A 17,158-nucleotide genomic window follows, 5' to 3' on the forward strand; every position below is an offset into this window, starting at 1 on the left:
GTCTTCTGCCCATTTACTATCTTTATAAAGTATATTACTTTCCACTATGCTTACGCATAACTGTTATGTATAACCGTTAACTATTATGTTTCTGTTGAAATTTGCCAAAATATGACATATAATAATTTGGGGAAATTGTTTTTATAAGTCTGTAGAAGAGAAGCTTTCTCTAGCACAGGAGGACTTGGTTTCAAATAGAAATCAAATTGGAAACCAAAATAAATTGATTCAAGAACTGAAGACCACCAAGGCTACTCTGGAGCAAGATTTAGCAAAGAAAGAACAGCAATTGAGGGAGCAGAGAAAAGCACTACAAGATGCACAGAAAGAAAAGGTATTGTATTTTCTGACGAAATCTAGAATCTTAGTATTTAAGAACCAGCTTTTTCTAAGGGGAAGTAGGGGTGTAGTTTATATAAATGATGCTAAGTTATAAAGTTGAACGCATTGTATTGTGACCAGTACATTTAAAGATCAGTTAAAATTTTATATGAATGAGAAATTCAAATTCTAGGAAACATTTTATTTTTGGTTTCATAATTGAAATTTTATATTTCCATCAGCTGATATTCTGAAGTGTACAATTCCTGAAGTTCTTGGTATATTTTATTTGTGCAGTTCCTGAATTATGTTTTTTTTTGTTTTGTTTTGTTTTTTGCTGCACTGTGTGGCTTGTGGGATCTTAGTGCTCTGACCAAGGATCAAACCCAGGCCCTTGCCAGTGAGAGCTGTGGAGTCCTAACCACTGGACCGCCAGGGAATTACCTCTGAATTATCTTTAATTTAAAAATTGGTGGATGTTTTTGTAGCGATGGCGCTGGTGAGGCTGGCATGAAATTTATGATTTGTGCCTCAAGGTTAGAAAATTCTGACAGAACTATAGTTTAGAGGCCTTTAATTACAAGGGCTTTAGATCAGGCAGAGCTTGTGTTAGTTTTCTGGTTCTACTTTTAATAGCTTATTTAACTGCTCTAAGTCTTTGTTCCTTTACCTATAAAATGAAGATTAAAAAGAGCTACCTGGCATAGAGATTAGATAATATCTACTCCTCCTCCCTAGGTGCCCTATGTAAAGATAGTGATGATGATAATAAGCATAAGATGGTAGTTTTAGCTAAACTTTAGCCAGGCACTATTAATTTAATAGTTACTCTAACTATTTAATCCTTATAACCATCTTATTGTTCATACTGTATAAATAAGGACACAGAGGCAAGAGAAGGTAAATAATCTGCTCAAGTCAACTAAGGTGGAAGAGGCAGAGACAGTCATAAATAGTAGCAGTCATTGTTGTTACATTACTTGGAAGTATTTACTTTAAAACTTTTTTTAATAAATCATTTTTCTATAGTCACTGAAAGAAAAAGAACTAGTAAATGAAAAATGTAAATTGGCAGAGATAGAGGAAATTAAGTGTAGACACGAAAAAGAAATTGCTAAATTGAGTGAAGAACTCAAGTCTCACAAGCAAGAAAGCATAAAGGTATGTGAAGATAATCATTGTTTTTCCTTTTGTATTGTATTAGTGTTGTTAAGATTTGTGTATATATACATGTGTGTGTATACACACACATACACTTTATTTATTTATTTTAGGACATACTATGTGCCAGGCACTTTGTTTTGCTGTTTTTTGACAAATACTCTTGTTCTCACAGTGCTCGTGTTGCATAATATCCATACACACATTGAAACTATGTTACCCTTGTTTTCAAATTACTGAATAAAGCAAAGTAACCCTGGAAGTTTAGATTTTGTTGAGGTGATAATTGACAGAGCTATCCATTATATGTAAGAGTTTAGAATTAAGATTTTAAGGGATTCTGTTTTTTTAATCGTTTTTCTTCCTAAAATCCTTTAATAATCTGTTGTTTAGAACATTTTTCCTATCATTAGCATGACTGGCATGCCACCTGAAAAAATTAACTGCTTATAATTTGCTTTGAAAAGTGTTTGTAAAATGTCATTTTCTTAGAGAAAGGTTGGATTTTCCCTTGAGTGCTCTCATAATACCTCTTATGTCTATCAGTATACTTGCCATTTTGCTTTATAATTACTTACCTCTTTATGTCATTATGTTCTTCCAGACTGTGACTTCCTTAAAGCAGGGAATGTATATAATTCATCTTTATATATATCCCTAGAACCTAACAGTGTGTGATGCCTAAATGTTGAACCAATAAATGCTTCCTAAATGAAGAAAGGGAAAATAAGGGGTAGAAATTTTTCATATAATTTAATCAAAACATATACATGCAAAGCATCACTTGAATTTAAATGATTGTTGAGCAGGAAGTACATAATATTTCACCTTTTTAATCAACTGTTTGAAATACTGAACTTTAAGACTCTTGTAAGAGGCTAAAACTCTTTGTTTATATTGTAATAAGTTGCATAAATTTGTTTTTTTTTTTTTTTACTATAAAGGATGATTTATTTTGGCCTTACTTTCTCTTAGGAGGTAACAAATCTCAAGGATGCCAAACAGCTTTTGATTCAGCAGAAATTAGAGCTTCAAGGGAAAGTAGATTCCCTGAAGGCAACCCTTGAACAGGAGAAGAAAACCCAGCAAATGCTAAAAGAGCAGATGAAGAAGGCAGAAGATGAGCTGAAGAAAGAATTTATGGAGAAGGAAGCTAAACTGGTAAGTTAGTGGTGGGAGGTGTGTTTTGTAACTGATTTTGTAAATTAATCCAGTAAAAGAGGATTTTTCTACTTAAAAGCTGTGATTCAAATGCTCACCTAACATTTAATTTTTGATTTAAGACAAGAGATCTGATTTGTTTAAATAGCTGACATGTGATTGGAAATATTCTGTGATTATATTTTGGTTTATATAAGTGAAAATTCAATAAAACATGATGGAGGGGGGACACTTTTAGTGCCAGAAAAACAAACAAACCTATAACTGTAGATTGAGGTAAATGGCATGAATGCTAATCATGTTAAACTCATTTGTTTGGTCAAACTGAATGTTGATAAGGGGGAACGGAAACTTCAGTTTGGAATTACAATGACCAAAGTCTACTTTTCCTTCCCTAACTTGTGCATGCCAAATGGGAAGCATCTGGCTTTCCTCTGTTGAATTAAGTCCAAATATCCCCAGATAAATTGACTGCTGAATGTTTTCGATGAAGAATTGCAATTTCAAGTTCACACAGTGATTTGAAGTACTGTTTTTTTGGCAGGTTGATAGAGACAAAAGGATGCATTTGGAAGTTGAGACGTAAGAAAATGCCAGCTCTGTCTCCAGGGCACCTTGCTATCCCTAACTATGTGTTCTTCCCCTGCTTTAGTGGAAAAAAGGAACATCTCAAATTGCTTTACTTTAGTTTGAGTTTATAAGAGGCTTGCTGACCACCATTTCAGTGTTATGACCATTGTCAGTTCAAATTACACAGATGTTTGTGGAATCAGTTTTATTAGTGCCTTCTTCCCTGAAGAAGTAATGTTATTTATGTTGCCAATATTTAAAATTCAACAACTAACTTAAATTTTGCACTACTTTTTTTTTTTTTTTTTTTTTTTTTGCTGTACGCGGGCCTCTCACTGCTGTGGCCTCTCCCGTTGCGGAGCACAGGCTCCGGACACACAGGCTCCGCGGCCATGGCTCGCGGGCCCAGCCGCTCCGCGGCATGTGGGATCCTCCGGGATCGGGGCACGAACCCGTGTCCCCTGCATCGGCAGGCGGACTCTCAACAACTGCGCCACCAGGGAAGCCCTGCACTACTTTTGTAATAGGTTTTTTACCCACTGTTTTTCCTTTTCTCAGCTTTCCGAAATAAAAGAAAAAGAAGTAGGAATGAAGCAGCATGAAGAAAATGAGGCTAAACTTACCATGCAGATTACAGCATTAAATGAAAACTTGGGCACCATAAAGAAGGAGTGGCAGTCCAGTCAGCGGAGAGTCAGTGAGCTTGAGAAACAGACGGACGACTTACGGGGTGAAATTGCAGTATTGGAAGCAACGGTTCAGAATAATCAAGACGAAAGGAGGGCACTACTAGAAAGGTGGTTGATGTCTAGTAAAATTAGTTTATTTCCATGCTAAGTGATAAAAAAGTTGTTGTATTCCACATTTAAAAAAATAGAAGTCTTGAGAAAAGTGCTCCTGCAGGTATTTAAGTAGCCATTTAAAAATTAACCCTTACAACAGAGTTGAAATTAATGTATTATGTTTAAAGTTACTAAAGTAGTTTATTATCTGTGTTCAGGAGAGGGTCTTTAATGATTTTTTAAGAATGAATTGTTTTTGCAATCTACTTCAGGTGTCTTAAAGGAGAAGGTGAAATAGAAAAGCTTCAAACCAAAGTACTAGAACTGCAAAGAAAGCTGGATAATACAACTGCAGCAGTGCAGGAACTGGGCAGAGAGAATCAGTCACTTCAAGTGAGTCACCTGGTGTATGAGGCAGTTTTTTAGTCTAGAATTTACCTCTTAGTGAAAAGTATATTTTCAGCATTAAAAAAAAAATCTCATATTTAATAATACTTTTGAATGGCTACTGCCTGTCTAGCAGTATTGCAAGTATTACGGGTAATTAAATATGATTTAAAGAACTTATCTGAGACCCCAGTGATTAGAGAGCCATGTCATTCATGAATTGTCATTATTGGGAAGAGCACAAATGAATGAATGAGTTGCTATGTGATAAAGAAGTGATCTGATTAGATGCTCAGAGTTCCAAGGAAGGATTGATCCTTAGGGTTAGAATGAATGGGAAATCACCAAAGGTTAGAAATTACCAATGCCTTTGAGGAATAAAACTTGCTTTGCTTTATTTATTTATTGTCATTCAGACTTAATTATGTAATAACTTTTGATAATGGAAGTTGACCAAAGTATTTCTGATTTTTAAAATTTTATCCATTTTAAAACTTGTCCACCAAATTAGAAATTATCATTCTTTACAACGTTGAACATTATAATGTTTTTTTTTTGAATAGATCAAACATACACAAGCATTGAATAGAAAGTGGGCTGAAGACAATGAAGTACAAAACTGTATGGCCTGTGGGAAAGGCTTTTCAGTAACCGTGAGACGGGTAAATGGTTTTGTTATATTGCTATGGTTCTTGATTTTATTCCTCAGTGACAATGTTTTAACCATCGAAATTGTCCTGCATTTGACAGATTTAAAAAGTTGCCATTTATTGATTAACTTTAATTTACAACTACATAGGATAATTAAGTTTCATGAAATCTTGTTTCTGGTTAGAGTGTTTCAATTTTAGTTTTAAATTCAGTTATTACCTTCCTACTGAGTTACTCTCTTGGATAATCATTTTCTGAACCAGTGCATCAGTATTAAACTCATGTTTTAGTCATCATAGGGTTCTCTTAGAGGAAGAAAAAGCAGAGATAAAAAAATCATTTTAGGGCTTCCCTGGTGGCACAGTGGTTGAGAGTCCGCCTGCCGATGCAGGGGACACGGGTTCGTGCGCTGGTCCGGGAAGATCCCACATGCCGCGGAGCAGCTGGGCCCGTGAGCCATAGCCGCTAAGCCTGCGCATCTAGAGCCTGTGCTCCGCAACGGGAGAGGCCACAACAGTGAGAGGCCCGCGTACTGCCAAAAAAAAAAAAAAAATCATTTAAAATAATGCCATTATGTGATGTTTCAAGTTTATATTCCTATTGAAGAAATTATGCCTGAAACATTTTGTAAATAGGAATAGTTTTTCACCTGATAGAAGTGCTTTATTAAGTACTTTATTAAGGCATTAAAATGCCTCCTAAGGTTCTTCTGAGATTTCCAAGATAAATTCCATATTAAATGTTTAGTACAGTATCTGATTAAATAGGAAACATTCAAATTAACTAAGGGATTAAATCGACATACTGAGGTTTTATATTAAATGCTAATCACTTGAAAGTTAGTATACCTTCACAGTGAAGTCTGCTGTATTCTTGTAGTCTCATAATACTTTTGGTATAGTTTTTATGCTTAAAAATGTTTAATTTTTGTCATTTACAGCATCACTGCAGACAATGTGGAAATATCTTCTGTGCTGAGTGTTCAGCCAAAAATGCCTTAACTCCTTCTTCCAAGAAGCCTGTTCGTGTCTGTGATGCATGTTTCAATGACTTGCAAGGATAATGGGTTATCGCAACTTCAGAGTAATATTACACTAACATTAGATTTTTAATAATACACTTAATAGATATCTTGGACTACTACTATTCGGTTTGGACAGTGGTTGCAATACTAAACCAAATTAGAATTCATATATTTTGGAATGTTATCAAGTAAAACTCTTCTATTTTTGTGAGACTCGAGCCCATCTTTCATTACTCTTTTCCATTTACCCCGGAACAGCTTTCATGCCAAGTTTAGAAGTAGCCAATGAAATGTAAATAAATTTTGGATGGAAAATAGCAATGTATTTTTTTAAATATAATTTGATTGTTCAGAAATGACATGAATGCACTTCCATAGCTTACTTCTTCTTTCTCCCAAGAAATGTACATGGGTGATGTAACCATAGCTAGCTCCTTCTTTCTCCCACATTTAGTATCAAGAAATGTACATGGGTGATGTTACCGTATCAGATATGTTGCACAGTAACACATTAATTATATTAAATATTCTCATTGTGAAATGCAAAGAACTATAAAGCTTTTTTTCCCTTATACACAGGTCCATAGCTCAGTTGCATTGTTATTGTTACAAATTTACTACTCAAGTGTTCCAAATACAGATTATATTTAAATATTAACCATGAATTCAAACATGGTTTTTATTTTAACAATATTGATTAAATTCTTTTGGGTGGATTTTATGAAAACCTCTGGAAAATTAATTTGCTTATTTTATGGTTATCCTTGGGTTGTATTTTAAAGATTAGGGTTAATTTTTCTTTTTGTCTTTTTCTATCTCATTTTTAAACTCCCATGTAGTCTTAATTAAGAATCCTACAAAACTTCCCACCCTCATCCCCAGTTGGAAGGTGAATAATAATGGTCCTATTCTCTGCTTAAGTGGGAAGTCTTCTGAGATTAGCCTTCATTTTATATCCTCATTTTGTCTCTCCAGCATCTTCAAGAATCTGAATTTGCTTTTTTAATGGATCTGCTTTTTTCAAGGTAATTTGGTTTAACCTTCTCAAGCATAGCTCAGCTTCACTGTAATTGTTTTATAGATTTTGCATCTTAAAGCTAGTAACTGATATTGCTATAGTCTTATCTGTGAAAACAAATACAAAATGGTAAGGAGACATTAAATATTCTGCTTTATATTTTCTGCTTTATATTCTCTTCTTACCTAATAGGGAAGGATTTTTTAAAGTTTTAAATTTGACTTAAATTTTAAAAGGTTCTGAATTTGGGGTTCCATATCAACTGTGTATCTGTTTACTTTGCAAAAATAATGCTATGAAATTACCTTGAAATAACAGTTGGATAATAGAGTATCACCAAAAACAGATGTATTTAGGAATCCCCAAATTATAACTAGAACTGAAACAGACTGGCAAATTGAGGGTAATTAAAAATTAGCTTATTTGGATGTGAACAATGGAACTGAACTTTAATTTAGCAGTCTTATTAATTTGGAAAATTGGAGAACATCTGAAGAGAAAACTCACTAATATTGGTTTATTACTCTAAGAAGAAATGTAAAGGTATATATTCATTCAGTGCAATCATTTGGTAATAGGGAAGGATGGGAGCTAATATTTCATTTACAATACATAGTTTATAATGTACACTTGCTTTCAAATATCATGCTGAAATGAAATTATCATGTTTATGCTCTTCCTATAATGTATACAAACAGATTGCCATATATTCATTTAATTATTTAAAAAACCCATTTAAGTAAACTCTGTTGTCAGTAGCTACTAAGGACCCTGATTGAGTCCCTGGACTCGGATAAACATGTATCCTTGAGTGTATAGACCAAAGAAATACAGTGGATCTTTATTAAAAATAAGTTGGATAATAAAAATTGAGCTAAAATTATTTACGCATTTTCATATAAATTCTTTCAAATAGTCTTAATTCTACACTTATAAGTAAATTAATAAGCATGTTGGAAAAACATATTCACAGCACCACTGTTTTTTTATGATAATGAAACTTCACAGGAATTCTTCTGGCTTAGAATATTTGTTCACTCATCTCCCAGTTGGGTGCACTGAAGGCCTTTCCCTGTCTTGTCCCCCCCACCCACATATTCATAAAAAATTGTGGGGACAACAAATACAACCATATGTATTTGAGTGATTTTCTACTTTTCATCTAGCTAATCTCACTTCCTAGGCCCCAAGTAATTAGGCTATTATATTTAGAAATGAAACAATATTTTGCTATTAATCTCACCAATAAGGTGTTTTGGAAACAAAAATTAAAGGGTTTTCTGTTTCTTTTAATTAAAAAGTCATCTTCTGAGTGCTTACTGGTTTGACATTTTAGATGTCTGCTGGTACTATTTGTCAGTGATTTAGAGTTGGCACGTATGGAGTCCCAGCTCTCACGCAAAGCCTATTGGCATCACGTGTTAGTAAATTCTAAACCCAAGCACAGAAACGTGAGTTAAAATCAAGTCTTGCTGGGTTAGTGTACAATAAACTACACCTACAGAATTTTTAGTAGAAAGAAGACAAAGCTGCTGGTATAGGATTTATTTTGAAGAAAAGAGGGAAACAAACACAAACACCTCAATGCAGTGTATAATTTTGTTCAACTACCTCTTAATGTGGAATTAGCTAGTTTAATAGTTTCTTCACAGTAATGTTACATAGTAACTGCCAAATTTGTTAGTTCCCCATCTCTCTTGAAAAGGCTATATGATTATTTTATAGTTTTGGGAACTTTAAAGCCACTTTTTTTTAACCTTGCATTTGCATAAAGATGTTTAGCTTTTAAGTGGAAAGCAAATTATGATCATATATTTTGATATTCATGACCTATTTGACTATAGCAGTTTTTTTTAAATGCACTTTGGCTATGAAACCATGGATGATTTGATCCATAAAATTTAAACGTGCCATCAATTTAGTATTCCTAGACAAGAGCTTGATGAATGGTATTCTGTAATTATATAATGTACCACACATTATTGTCTTAATTGCCCTCTGCCTGAATTTTAATGATCAGTTATTGTTGCAAATGTGAATACTGTGCATAAAGTAAATTTATGTAAAATTGTATAAAATAGAATTGGAATAGCTAGGTTCTCTCCCTGTAGAAGTAGTGAATTTACTGTAACATGATGCAGTTATGTATATGACATTCTGTACTTCTTGAACTGGATCATATATTCATAACTTCTGTAGATACTTTTTGCATGAATATTTTTTGTTTAGTTTTTGGATTCATTGTATTGTTTACTACTTGTGATCATGTAGTTGTGCCTTATTTGTGAGAGAGTTTAGCTCAGTAAATACTGTGGTTTCTAAACTCAGTGAGTGGAAGGTTATTGATTATAAATGTAACTGATAAATTATATAACATTTGAATCTGTATAAAGAACAATGGAAGAATCCTTTATTGAATTGTTGCTTTTTTAAAAAAATATGCTAAAGATATTAAAAATAATTTCTAGTAGATATATTCTGTGACTAAATTATTTTGTCTATTTAAAAGAGTTATTAGCCATTTTACGTTAATTTATTTACAGATTTAGAACTTTGCACTTGGATATAGACAATGAATGGGTGTGCTTTATTTTTTTAATTTTTATTGGAGTATAGTTGATTTACAATGTTGTGTTAGTTTCTAGTGTATAGCAAAGTGAATCAGCTATACGTATACATATATCCCTTTTGGATTTTCTTCCCATTTAGGTCACCACAGAGCACTGAATAGAGTTCCCTGTGCTATACAGTAGGTTCTCATTAGTTAGTTATCTATTTTATAGATAGTGTTAATAGTGTGTGTGTGTGTGTGTGTATATATATATATATATATATATATATATATATATATATATATATATGTATGTATGTATGTATGTCAATCCCAGCCTCACAATCGGTGTGCTTTAATGTTCAACTAAGAATAGTAATTAAATTCATATTTCAAGAGAAATTACTAATGCTATTTTGCTCGAGACATCCCCTTTTCATTTCATTCATTATTGAGAAAAATTAACAAAACTAAAAAATATTAAACAATATTAATCTCTTCTTTCATTGTACATTTAATACCCAGGTGACCACTTAAAGGCTCAATGTACCATTGCTTTTTACTGATCTTTTTTTCCCCCTGGGAACCAAAGTTCCAGAAGTGATTTTTCATTTTACTCTGTGTTTCTCTCGGAAGAGAATAACATGTATATCCTCAAGCACTTAATATATTATATATCAGATATGCTCTTTTGTGAGCTTTATAGAATTTCACTTTAAATACATAGTATATTCTTTTAAGTTTTATCTTATTGTGGTAAGAACAGTTAACATGAGATCTACCCTTTTGACAACTCTTGTAAAAGTGTACAGTACAGCAGATCTCCCGAGCTTACTCATTTTGCTTAACTGAAACTTTATGCCATTAGTAACTCCCCATTTCCCCCTTCCCCCAGCCTCTGGCAACTACCGTTCCACTCTTTTTGATTCTATGAATTTGAGTATTTTAGAAATCTCATATAAGTGGAATCATGCAGTATTTGTCTTTCTGTGACTGACTTATCTCCCTTAGCATAATGTCCTCAAGGTTCATCTATGTTGTTTCATATTGCAGAAGTTCCTTCTTTTTCAAGGCTGAATAGAATTCCATTGTATGTACGTACCAGAGTTTCTTTATCCACTCATCTGTTGGTGAACATTAAGGTTTTTTCCGTATCTTGGCTATTGTGACTAGTGCTGCAATGAACATAGAAGTGTTAATATTTCTTTGTATATTGAATATTTTAAAGCTGTTTTACATCTTAACTAATTAAATTTACATGTTAACATAGTCAATCTTTTTCTCCCTTTAATGAGATTTAAGGGAGAAAATAGTTTTATACATATAAACAAATATTTGTTTACAGGACTCAGACTAAAAGGAATCTTGGGAGATCACCTAGTCCATTGCCCTTTTCCTAAGTTGGCTGATATCTAGAAATCCTTGCAAGGCAATTGTTAATTTCTTTCTAAAAAAATACATAGTTTTCATCTCTAAGAACTCACTTGAAATTTGTTCTCCTGTACTTTGCCTTTTTTCTCATTTATTCTTAGGCATTGACCATAGTTACTGCTTTCCTGATTTTCCTTTCATTTTCACTTACTCCGAATAAATATGACATTATTATACATGGGCTGTGACCCTCCATTCTAATGGTGCTTGGCCCTTGAAAAGAACTGTTATGCTGCACTTGTCTATACTGCCTGGTTTACATGGTGAAATCACATTTTTCTCAAAGAATTAACTGTGCATGTGACTTCCCCAAGCATCATCCTTTCCATCCCATTCTCCAGCTTAAGGAGATCAGTTAAGGTATCATTTGTCTTGCAGTCCAACTTGATAAATTTACAACTTCCATTTTGGAAACTGCCAAAGGTACCATGTCTGAAACTGAAATCTGTGATTTCCTTTTGATATAATCTGACTATAAGAACTAGTTCCTTACATGCAGTTAATAGTATATTCCACCATGATAATAGTTCAAGCTCTCTTTCTTAAGAAATTTTAATGATGTTTCAAGTCCTGCCAAATAAGACGAAGTAACTGTACTGTGCTAACACACACACACACACACACACACATTCAAAACCAGAAAGAAGTTTTATGACAAACTCCACTGTTCTTCAAAAAGTGAGATTTAGAGAAAGATATCCTACTATTTCTATGAAATTTCCCAAGTAAAACTGTTAACTGGTGAAACTGGAACAGATATTTGCTTTTTCTTTCTTGAAACAATGGAATTTAGTCTTTGGGATTTTCTCCTTCCATGTTAAGAGTTATAAAAAGTATACCTGAGATAAATAAACTGTTGGCGACTAGGAATTTAAAAACTGCTACTAAGATGGAGACCTTATTATTCATTGCTTAGTATGTTAAAAGAGCAATCAAACTTTGTATGAGGTAGGACTGTAGAGCAGTAAGGCTGATTTATAAGTCATGTAGGAAACGTGGTTTCATTACAGATATACACAAAGTAAGATGCTAGAATTCATATCAGATGCAAGCAGTGGGCATTGTTTTCCTCCTGATACTGCATTTGCCTGATCATTCACCTTTTACGAATTATAATAGCATCATACTTCCCTCGCCCCTCTTGCAAGCCTGACTGAAGCATTATAACGTAGTCTGGATATCAGCATGTATACACTTACCAAGAAATTCCTTCTGGTTCAAATTTGTTGCAGCCATTATTACTCTATGCTGGGGAATTTCCTAGCTTAAATTCTGGAACTTCTTTATTTTTTTTTATTTTTTATTTTATTTTTCTTTTTGCGGTATGCGGGCCTCTCACTGTTGTGGCCTCTCCCGTTGCGGAGCACAGGCTCCGGATGCGCAGGCCCAGCGGCCATGGCTCACGGGCCCAGCCGCTCCGCGGCATATGGGATCCTCCCAGACCGGGGCACGAACCCGTATCCCCTGCATCGGCAGGCGGACTCTTAACCACTGCGCCACCAGGGAGGCCCTGGAACTTCTTTAAAATGCACATTTTCTTTTAGCTCATCACTAGGTAAGTGTTACAAGTTTGAATGAAAGAATACCTTAATCCCTAATGTCTAAAAAGGTGTGCTACTTGTTTTAGGTCCCTAAATTTCGGAGGATTCTGCAGGCAAAGTGAATAAGGACATCTTCTTGGTTTCCTGACTCTTGGTGAAGCAAGAGATTGCTGCTGTTAATTGTGCAATCCATGTTTTCTGTTAAGAAAGAGAAAATATATAGAGAGAAGAGAATGTTAAATTTCTCACATATTTGGATTAATATTTTCCTTTGTATTTGTTGACTTGCTCTTTAAAACTGAAGACTGATGAAACATTTGCCTGTTTCCCATTTTTTCTTAAATCGAATATATCATAAATCTCTCTAATCACATATGAAAATGCAAATGGATTAGATGAATATGGTATGCAAGTTGGATAAACAATTGTGAGTAATCAAGAAACCATAATAGTCAATGATGACTAATTACAAAGATGAATACTGGGAATATAAGTAGTTTGAAAGCTGAATTCCTTGAATTTCCACTTTGTGTAGAAACAGAAGTTCTTAATCAGTGGCATAACTTGAAAAACAGACTGAGGGAGGAAATTGACTCCTTGAAAATAATGTAGTCTTCCATTAATTGTCTGGCCACATTGCTGCCCTGATGAAAGCCTACCAGGGGAAAGACAAAAATGGAAACTTCTAAGATAAAGAAACCAGAGTCAGATAGGCAGCTGCTCTTCAGCTCCATAGCTGTAAAAACAGTAGCATAGTTTCAAAGGGTGAAGAGAAGACTTGACGCAGTTCATTTCTGCAGGAGCCCCTCACTTAAGCTGGCATCATACTGTTTGCATACGGGGGCTTTGGAAATTGATCAGATCATCTTAAAAATCAACCCAAAATGCAATCCAAAGCAGTTCTTCGCCCATTTCCTACAGATCCCCCAGAAGTCAGAGGCAGCTCTTGAGCTTCTGCCACAGGACACAATGAGGGAGGCTGTGTCAACACTGGGGGGTAAGAAGATGGTCAGTTCTGAGGTTTCTGAGCCTGGTATGGTCTAGAGATTCATACCCTTCCCCTCCTTCCGACCTCCCCCCTTCCCAAAGCAGGAGAGGAAAATACACAAAGCTTTCCATTCACTGTTCCGTAATGAGCTTGGGGTGAGATTTTTTCCCTTAAGTCTGAAGAATCAAAACCTACAAAATTGAAATACATACCTTGATGTTTTCTGTTTGGGCTTGTAATAAGAACGCTGCTATACACTGTCGATAGCTGTTTTCATGTTGTATGAGGAAAGAATTTCTCAGCTCAAAGACTAGAAAAAGATTAAAGACAAAAAGCCAAAGCATTTAATATGAAATCCACAGTTTCTCAGTACAAGAACTTGGATTTTTGTTTCTTTATTAATGAGTGTGGGAGGTTTATGTCGATTAAAAAAGAATCTGATTCCAAGACCAAGACTTTACTGCTATGTCCAAAGAGAGCCCACTTAAATATGAAAACCTTTTCTTCCTTAGCCAATGACTTCCGGGGCTTGAGGAAATGCATTTATGGCTTAAGTGATGGAAAATGTATTCCTTCCCAAGGAAAAAGCTTAGCATAATAGGTAGATTTTGTGTGTGTAAAGTATAGATAATACAAATACGAAAAATAATATAATCATGGTTTCTTTGACCTCCACCACTCCTTCTAAAAATGTTCTATTTTGGGGGCTTCCCTGGTGGCGCAGTGGTTGAGAGGCTGCCTGCCGATGCAGGGGACATGGGTTCTTGCCCCAGTCCGGGAAGATCCCACATGCCACGGAGCAGCTGGGCCCGTGAGCCATGGCCGCTGAGCCTGCGCATCCGGAGCCTGTGCTCCACAACGGGAGAGGCCACAACAGTGAGAGGCCCGCATACCGCGGAAAAAAAAAAAAAAAAGTTTTATTTTTGTACTTAAAGGGAAGTCACATCAAAACAACAGTTAAACAAATTAAGATGTAGCAAAAATACAAAACCACCTGAATGCTTCACAGCAGTCCAAGAGAAGGCAAAAAAATGGACTCAAATAAAATCCAACATCCACCAAATTACGTGAAATGTAAAACAACAAAAAAAATGTTGGCATGGTTTCTGTGTTTGAAACAGTCTGTTCTGTCATTTCCTAGCTGGTCTCTTAAAGAAATGATAGGAGATACTGGGAGAGCAGATTTTCCTCTTTTTATACAGCTGGAGCTCTTAAAATGAAAGTTTCTTCCTTGAATTATTTATACAGCACCAGGAATAAAATTTTTCAGCCTATACATTCTTTCTACAGTCAGTTTATGTTTAGGAACAAATAAAACCAAACCAGGGCTGGCTCCGGGTCAAAACAAGTACTTCAGAGAGGAGGAGGAGGAGGACACGGACTCTTCCTGGGCGACCATTAAGCTGATGCTCGCTCACAGTCATTAGTTCTGTTCCTTGAAGTTTGTGGGTTTAATTCAGACTCACTGAGGCAAGTTGGGCCTCATTTCAGCATCGAAGCAAATGTGAGACTTTTATTTTCTTAACTGCAAGAACTACTTCAGCATTACAGACTGTAATAGACTAAACCTCATAATTCCTAAATTCTACCACAACAAAGCCTGTCAAGGTCATGAAATTCTGTCCAGCTTCTCTGGGGTGAGAGGACTTAAACCTATTAAAATGACTTTCTGGAAAAAAGATCTGGCTGTTTTTATTTTACTCCCTGATTTTTCTCTTTATAAATTCCCTGTAGTAAGTGAGGCTTTAAAGATCAGGTTGTTCTTGGCTGGATTTCAGAATCCATGTTCCTCAAAATTGTAACTGTAGTTCTTAGTTATTTAAGGTATCCCTCATCTGTTTAGTTTGTAATATGGCTACTAAGGGCTTAATAAACAAACGGACCTGGTATGGCTAGGCTTAGAAAATAAAATGAGATAATAAATGGTCAGGAATAGCTTTTTTCTCTCTGATGTTCTAATATAATGATTAACAATTAATAGTTGACATCATTTATTCAGCACCTACTATGTACTAGGCAGAGTGCTATGTATTTTTTTCCTTTTTGTGTCATTTAAACCACAACTAACTACAAATAGCCAAAACAATCTTAAGAAAGAAGAATGGAGCTGGGGGGATCACACTCCCTGACTTCAGACTATACTGCAAAGCTGCAGTAGTCAAAACAGTATAGTACCAGCACAAAAACAGAAACAAAGATCAATGGAACAGGATAGAAAGCCCAGAAATAAACCCACGCACTTATGGTCAATTAACCTACAACAAAGGAGGCAAGAATATACAATGGAGAAAAGACTGTCTCTTCAATAAGTGGTGCTGGGTAAACTGGACAGCTATTGTAAAAGAATGAAATTAGAATGTTCTCTAACACCATAAATAAACTCAAAATGGATTAAAGACCTAAAAGTAAGACCAGATACTATAAAACTAGAGGAAAACATAAGCAGGACACTCTGACATAAATTACAGCAACATTTCTTTGGATCCATCTCCTAGAGTAATGAAAACAAAAGCAAAAATAAACAAATGGGACCTAATTAAACTTAAAAGCTTTTGCACAGCAAAGGAAACCATAACACAAAAAGACATCCTACAGAATAGGAGAAAATATTTGCAAATGATGTGACCGACAAGGGATTAATTTCCAAAATAAACAAAGAGCTTATAAAACAACCCATCAAAAAATAGGCAGAAGACCTAAATAGACATTTCTCCAAAGAAGATACACAGGTGGCTACAGGCACATGAAAAAATGCTCAACATCACAAATTATCAGAGAAATGCAAATAAAAACTACAATGAGGTACCACCTCACACTGGTCAGAATGGCCATTATCAAAATATCTACAGATAATAAGCTGGAGATGGTGTGGAGCAAAGGGAATCCTCTTAACACTGTTGGTGGGAATGTAAACTGGGGCAGCCACTATGGAGAACAGTATGGAGGTTCATTAAAAAACTAAAAATAGCGTTACCATATGATCCAGCAGCCCTACTTCTGGGCATATATCTGGTAAAGACAAAAACTATGATTTGAAAAGCTATATGCATCCCCAGTGTTCACAGCAGCACTATCTACAGTAGCCAAGACATGGAAACAACCTAAATGTCCATCGATAGATGAATGGATAAGGATGGTGTGGTGTGTGATGTGTATACACACACACACACACACACACACACACACTGGAATATTGACCGTAAAAAAGAATGAAATAATGCCATTTACAGCAACATGGATGGACCTAGAGATTATCATATAACGTGAAGTCTGACAGAGAAATACAAATATCATATGATACCACTTATATGTGGAATCGAAAAAAGGGATACAAATGAACTTATTTACAAAACAGAAATAGACTCACAGACATAGAAAACAATTTTTTGGTTACCAAAGGGGAAAGGTGGGGGAGGGATAAATTAGGAATTTAGGATTAACAGGTACACACTACTATATATAAAATAAACAACAAGGTCCTACTGTGTAGCACAGGGAACTAAGTTCAATATCTTGTAATAACCTATAATGGAAAAGAATCTGAAAAAGAATATATATGTATGTATAACTGA

General features: G+C 34.9%; 2 protein-coding genes across 5 annotated transcripts in view; one reads left to right on the forward strand and one right to left on the reverse strand.

Moving 5' to 3' along the window:
- EEA1 (early endosome antigen 1) overlaps positions 1-12,851 on the forward strand; it is a 148,428-nt gene extending 135,577 nt beyond the window's left edge. For 2 of the 4 annotated variants that reach the window (XM_060112102.1, XM_060112103.1), the window contains 7 exons: positions 149-334; positions 1,351-1,482; positions 2,458-2,643; positions 3,772-4,010; positions 4,268-4,388; positions 4,946-5,044; positions 5,974-9,493. In XM_060112102.1, the coding sequence (XP_059968085.1) occupies positions 149-334; positions 1,351-1,482; positions 2,458-2,643; positions 3,772-4,010; positions 4,268-4,388; positions 4,946-5,044; positions 5,974-6,096 (1,086 nt within the window). In that variant the 3' untranslated portion in view covers positions 6,097-9,493. Of the gene's footprint in view, positions 1-148; positions 335-1,350; positions 1,483-2,457; positions 2,644-3,771; positions 4,011-4,267; positions 4,389-4,945; positions 5,045-5,973; positions 9,494-12,684 lie in introns of those variants that run through there. The other 2 variants (XR_009533773.1, XR_009533772.1) reach the window with 2 other exon arrangements.
- PLEKHG7 (pleckstrin homology and RhoGEF domain containing G7) overlaps positions 12,689-17,158 on the reverse strand; it is an 80,546-nt gene continuing 76,076 nt past the window's right edge. The window contains 2 exon segments of the mRNA XM_060114240.1: positions 12,689-12,796; positions 13,799-13,896. Of these exon segments, the coding sequence (XP_059970223.1) occupies positions 12,689-12,796; positions 13,799-13,896 (206 nt within the window).

Source organism: Mesoplodon densirostris, chromosome 11 (genome assembly GCF_025265405.1).
Source record: "Mesoplodon densirostris isolate mMesDen1 chromosome 11, mMesDen1 primary haplotype, whole genome shotgun sequence".
NCBI lineage: Eukaryota > Metazoa > Chordata > Mammalia > Artiodactyla > Ziphiidae > Mesoplodon > Mesoplodon densirostris.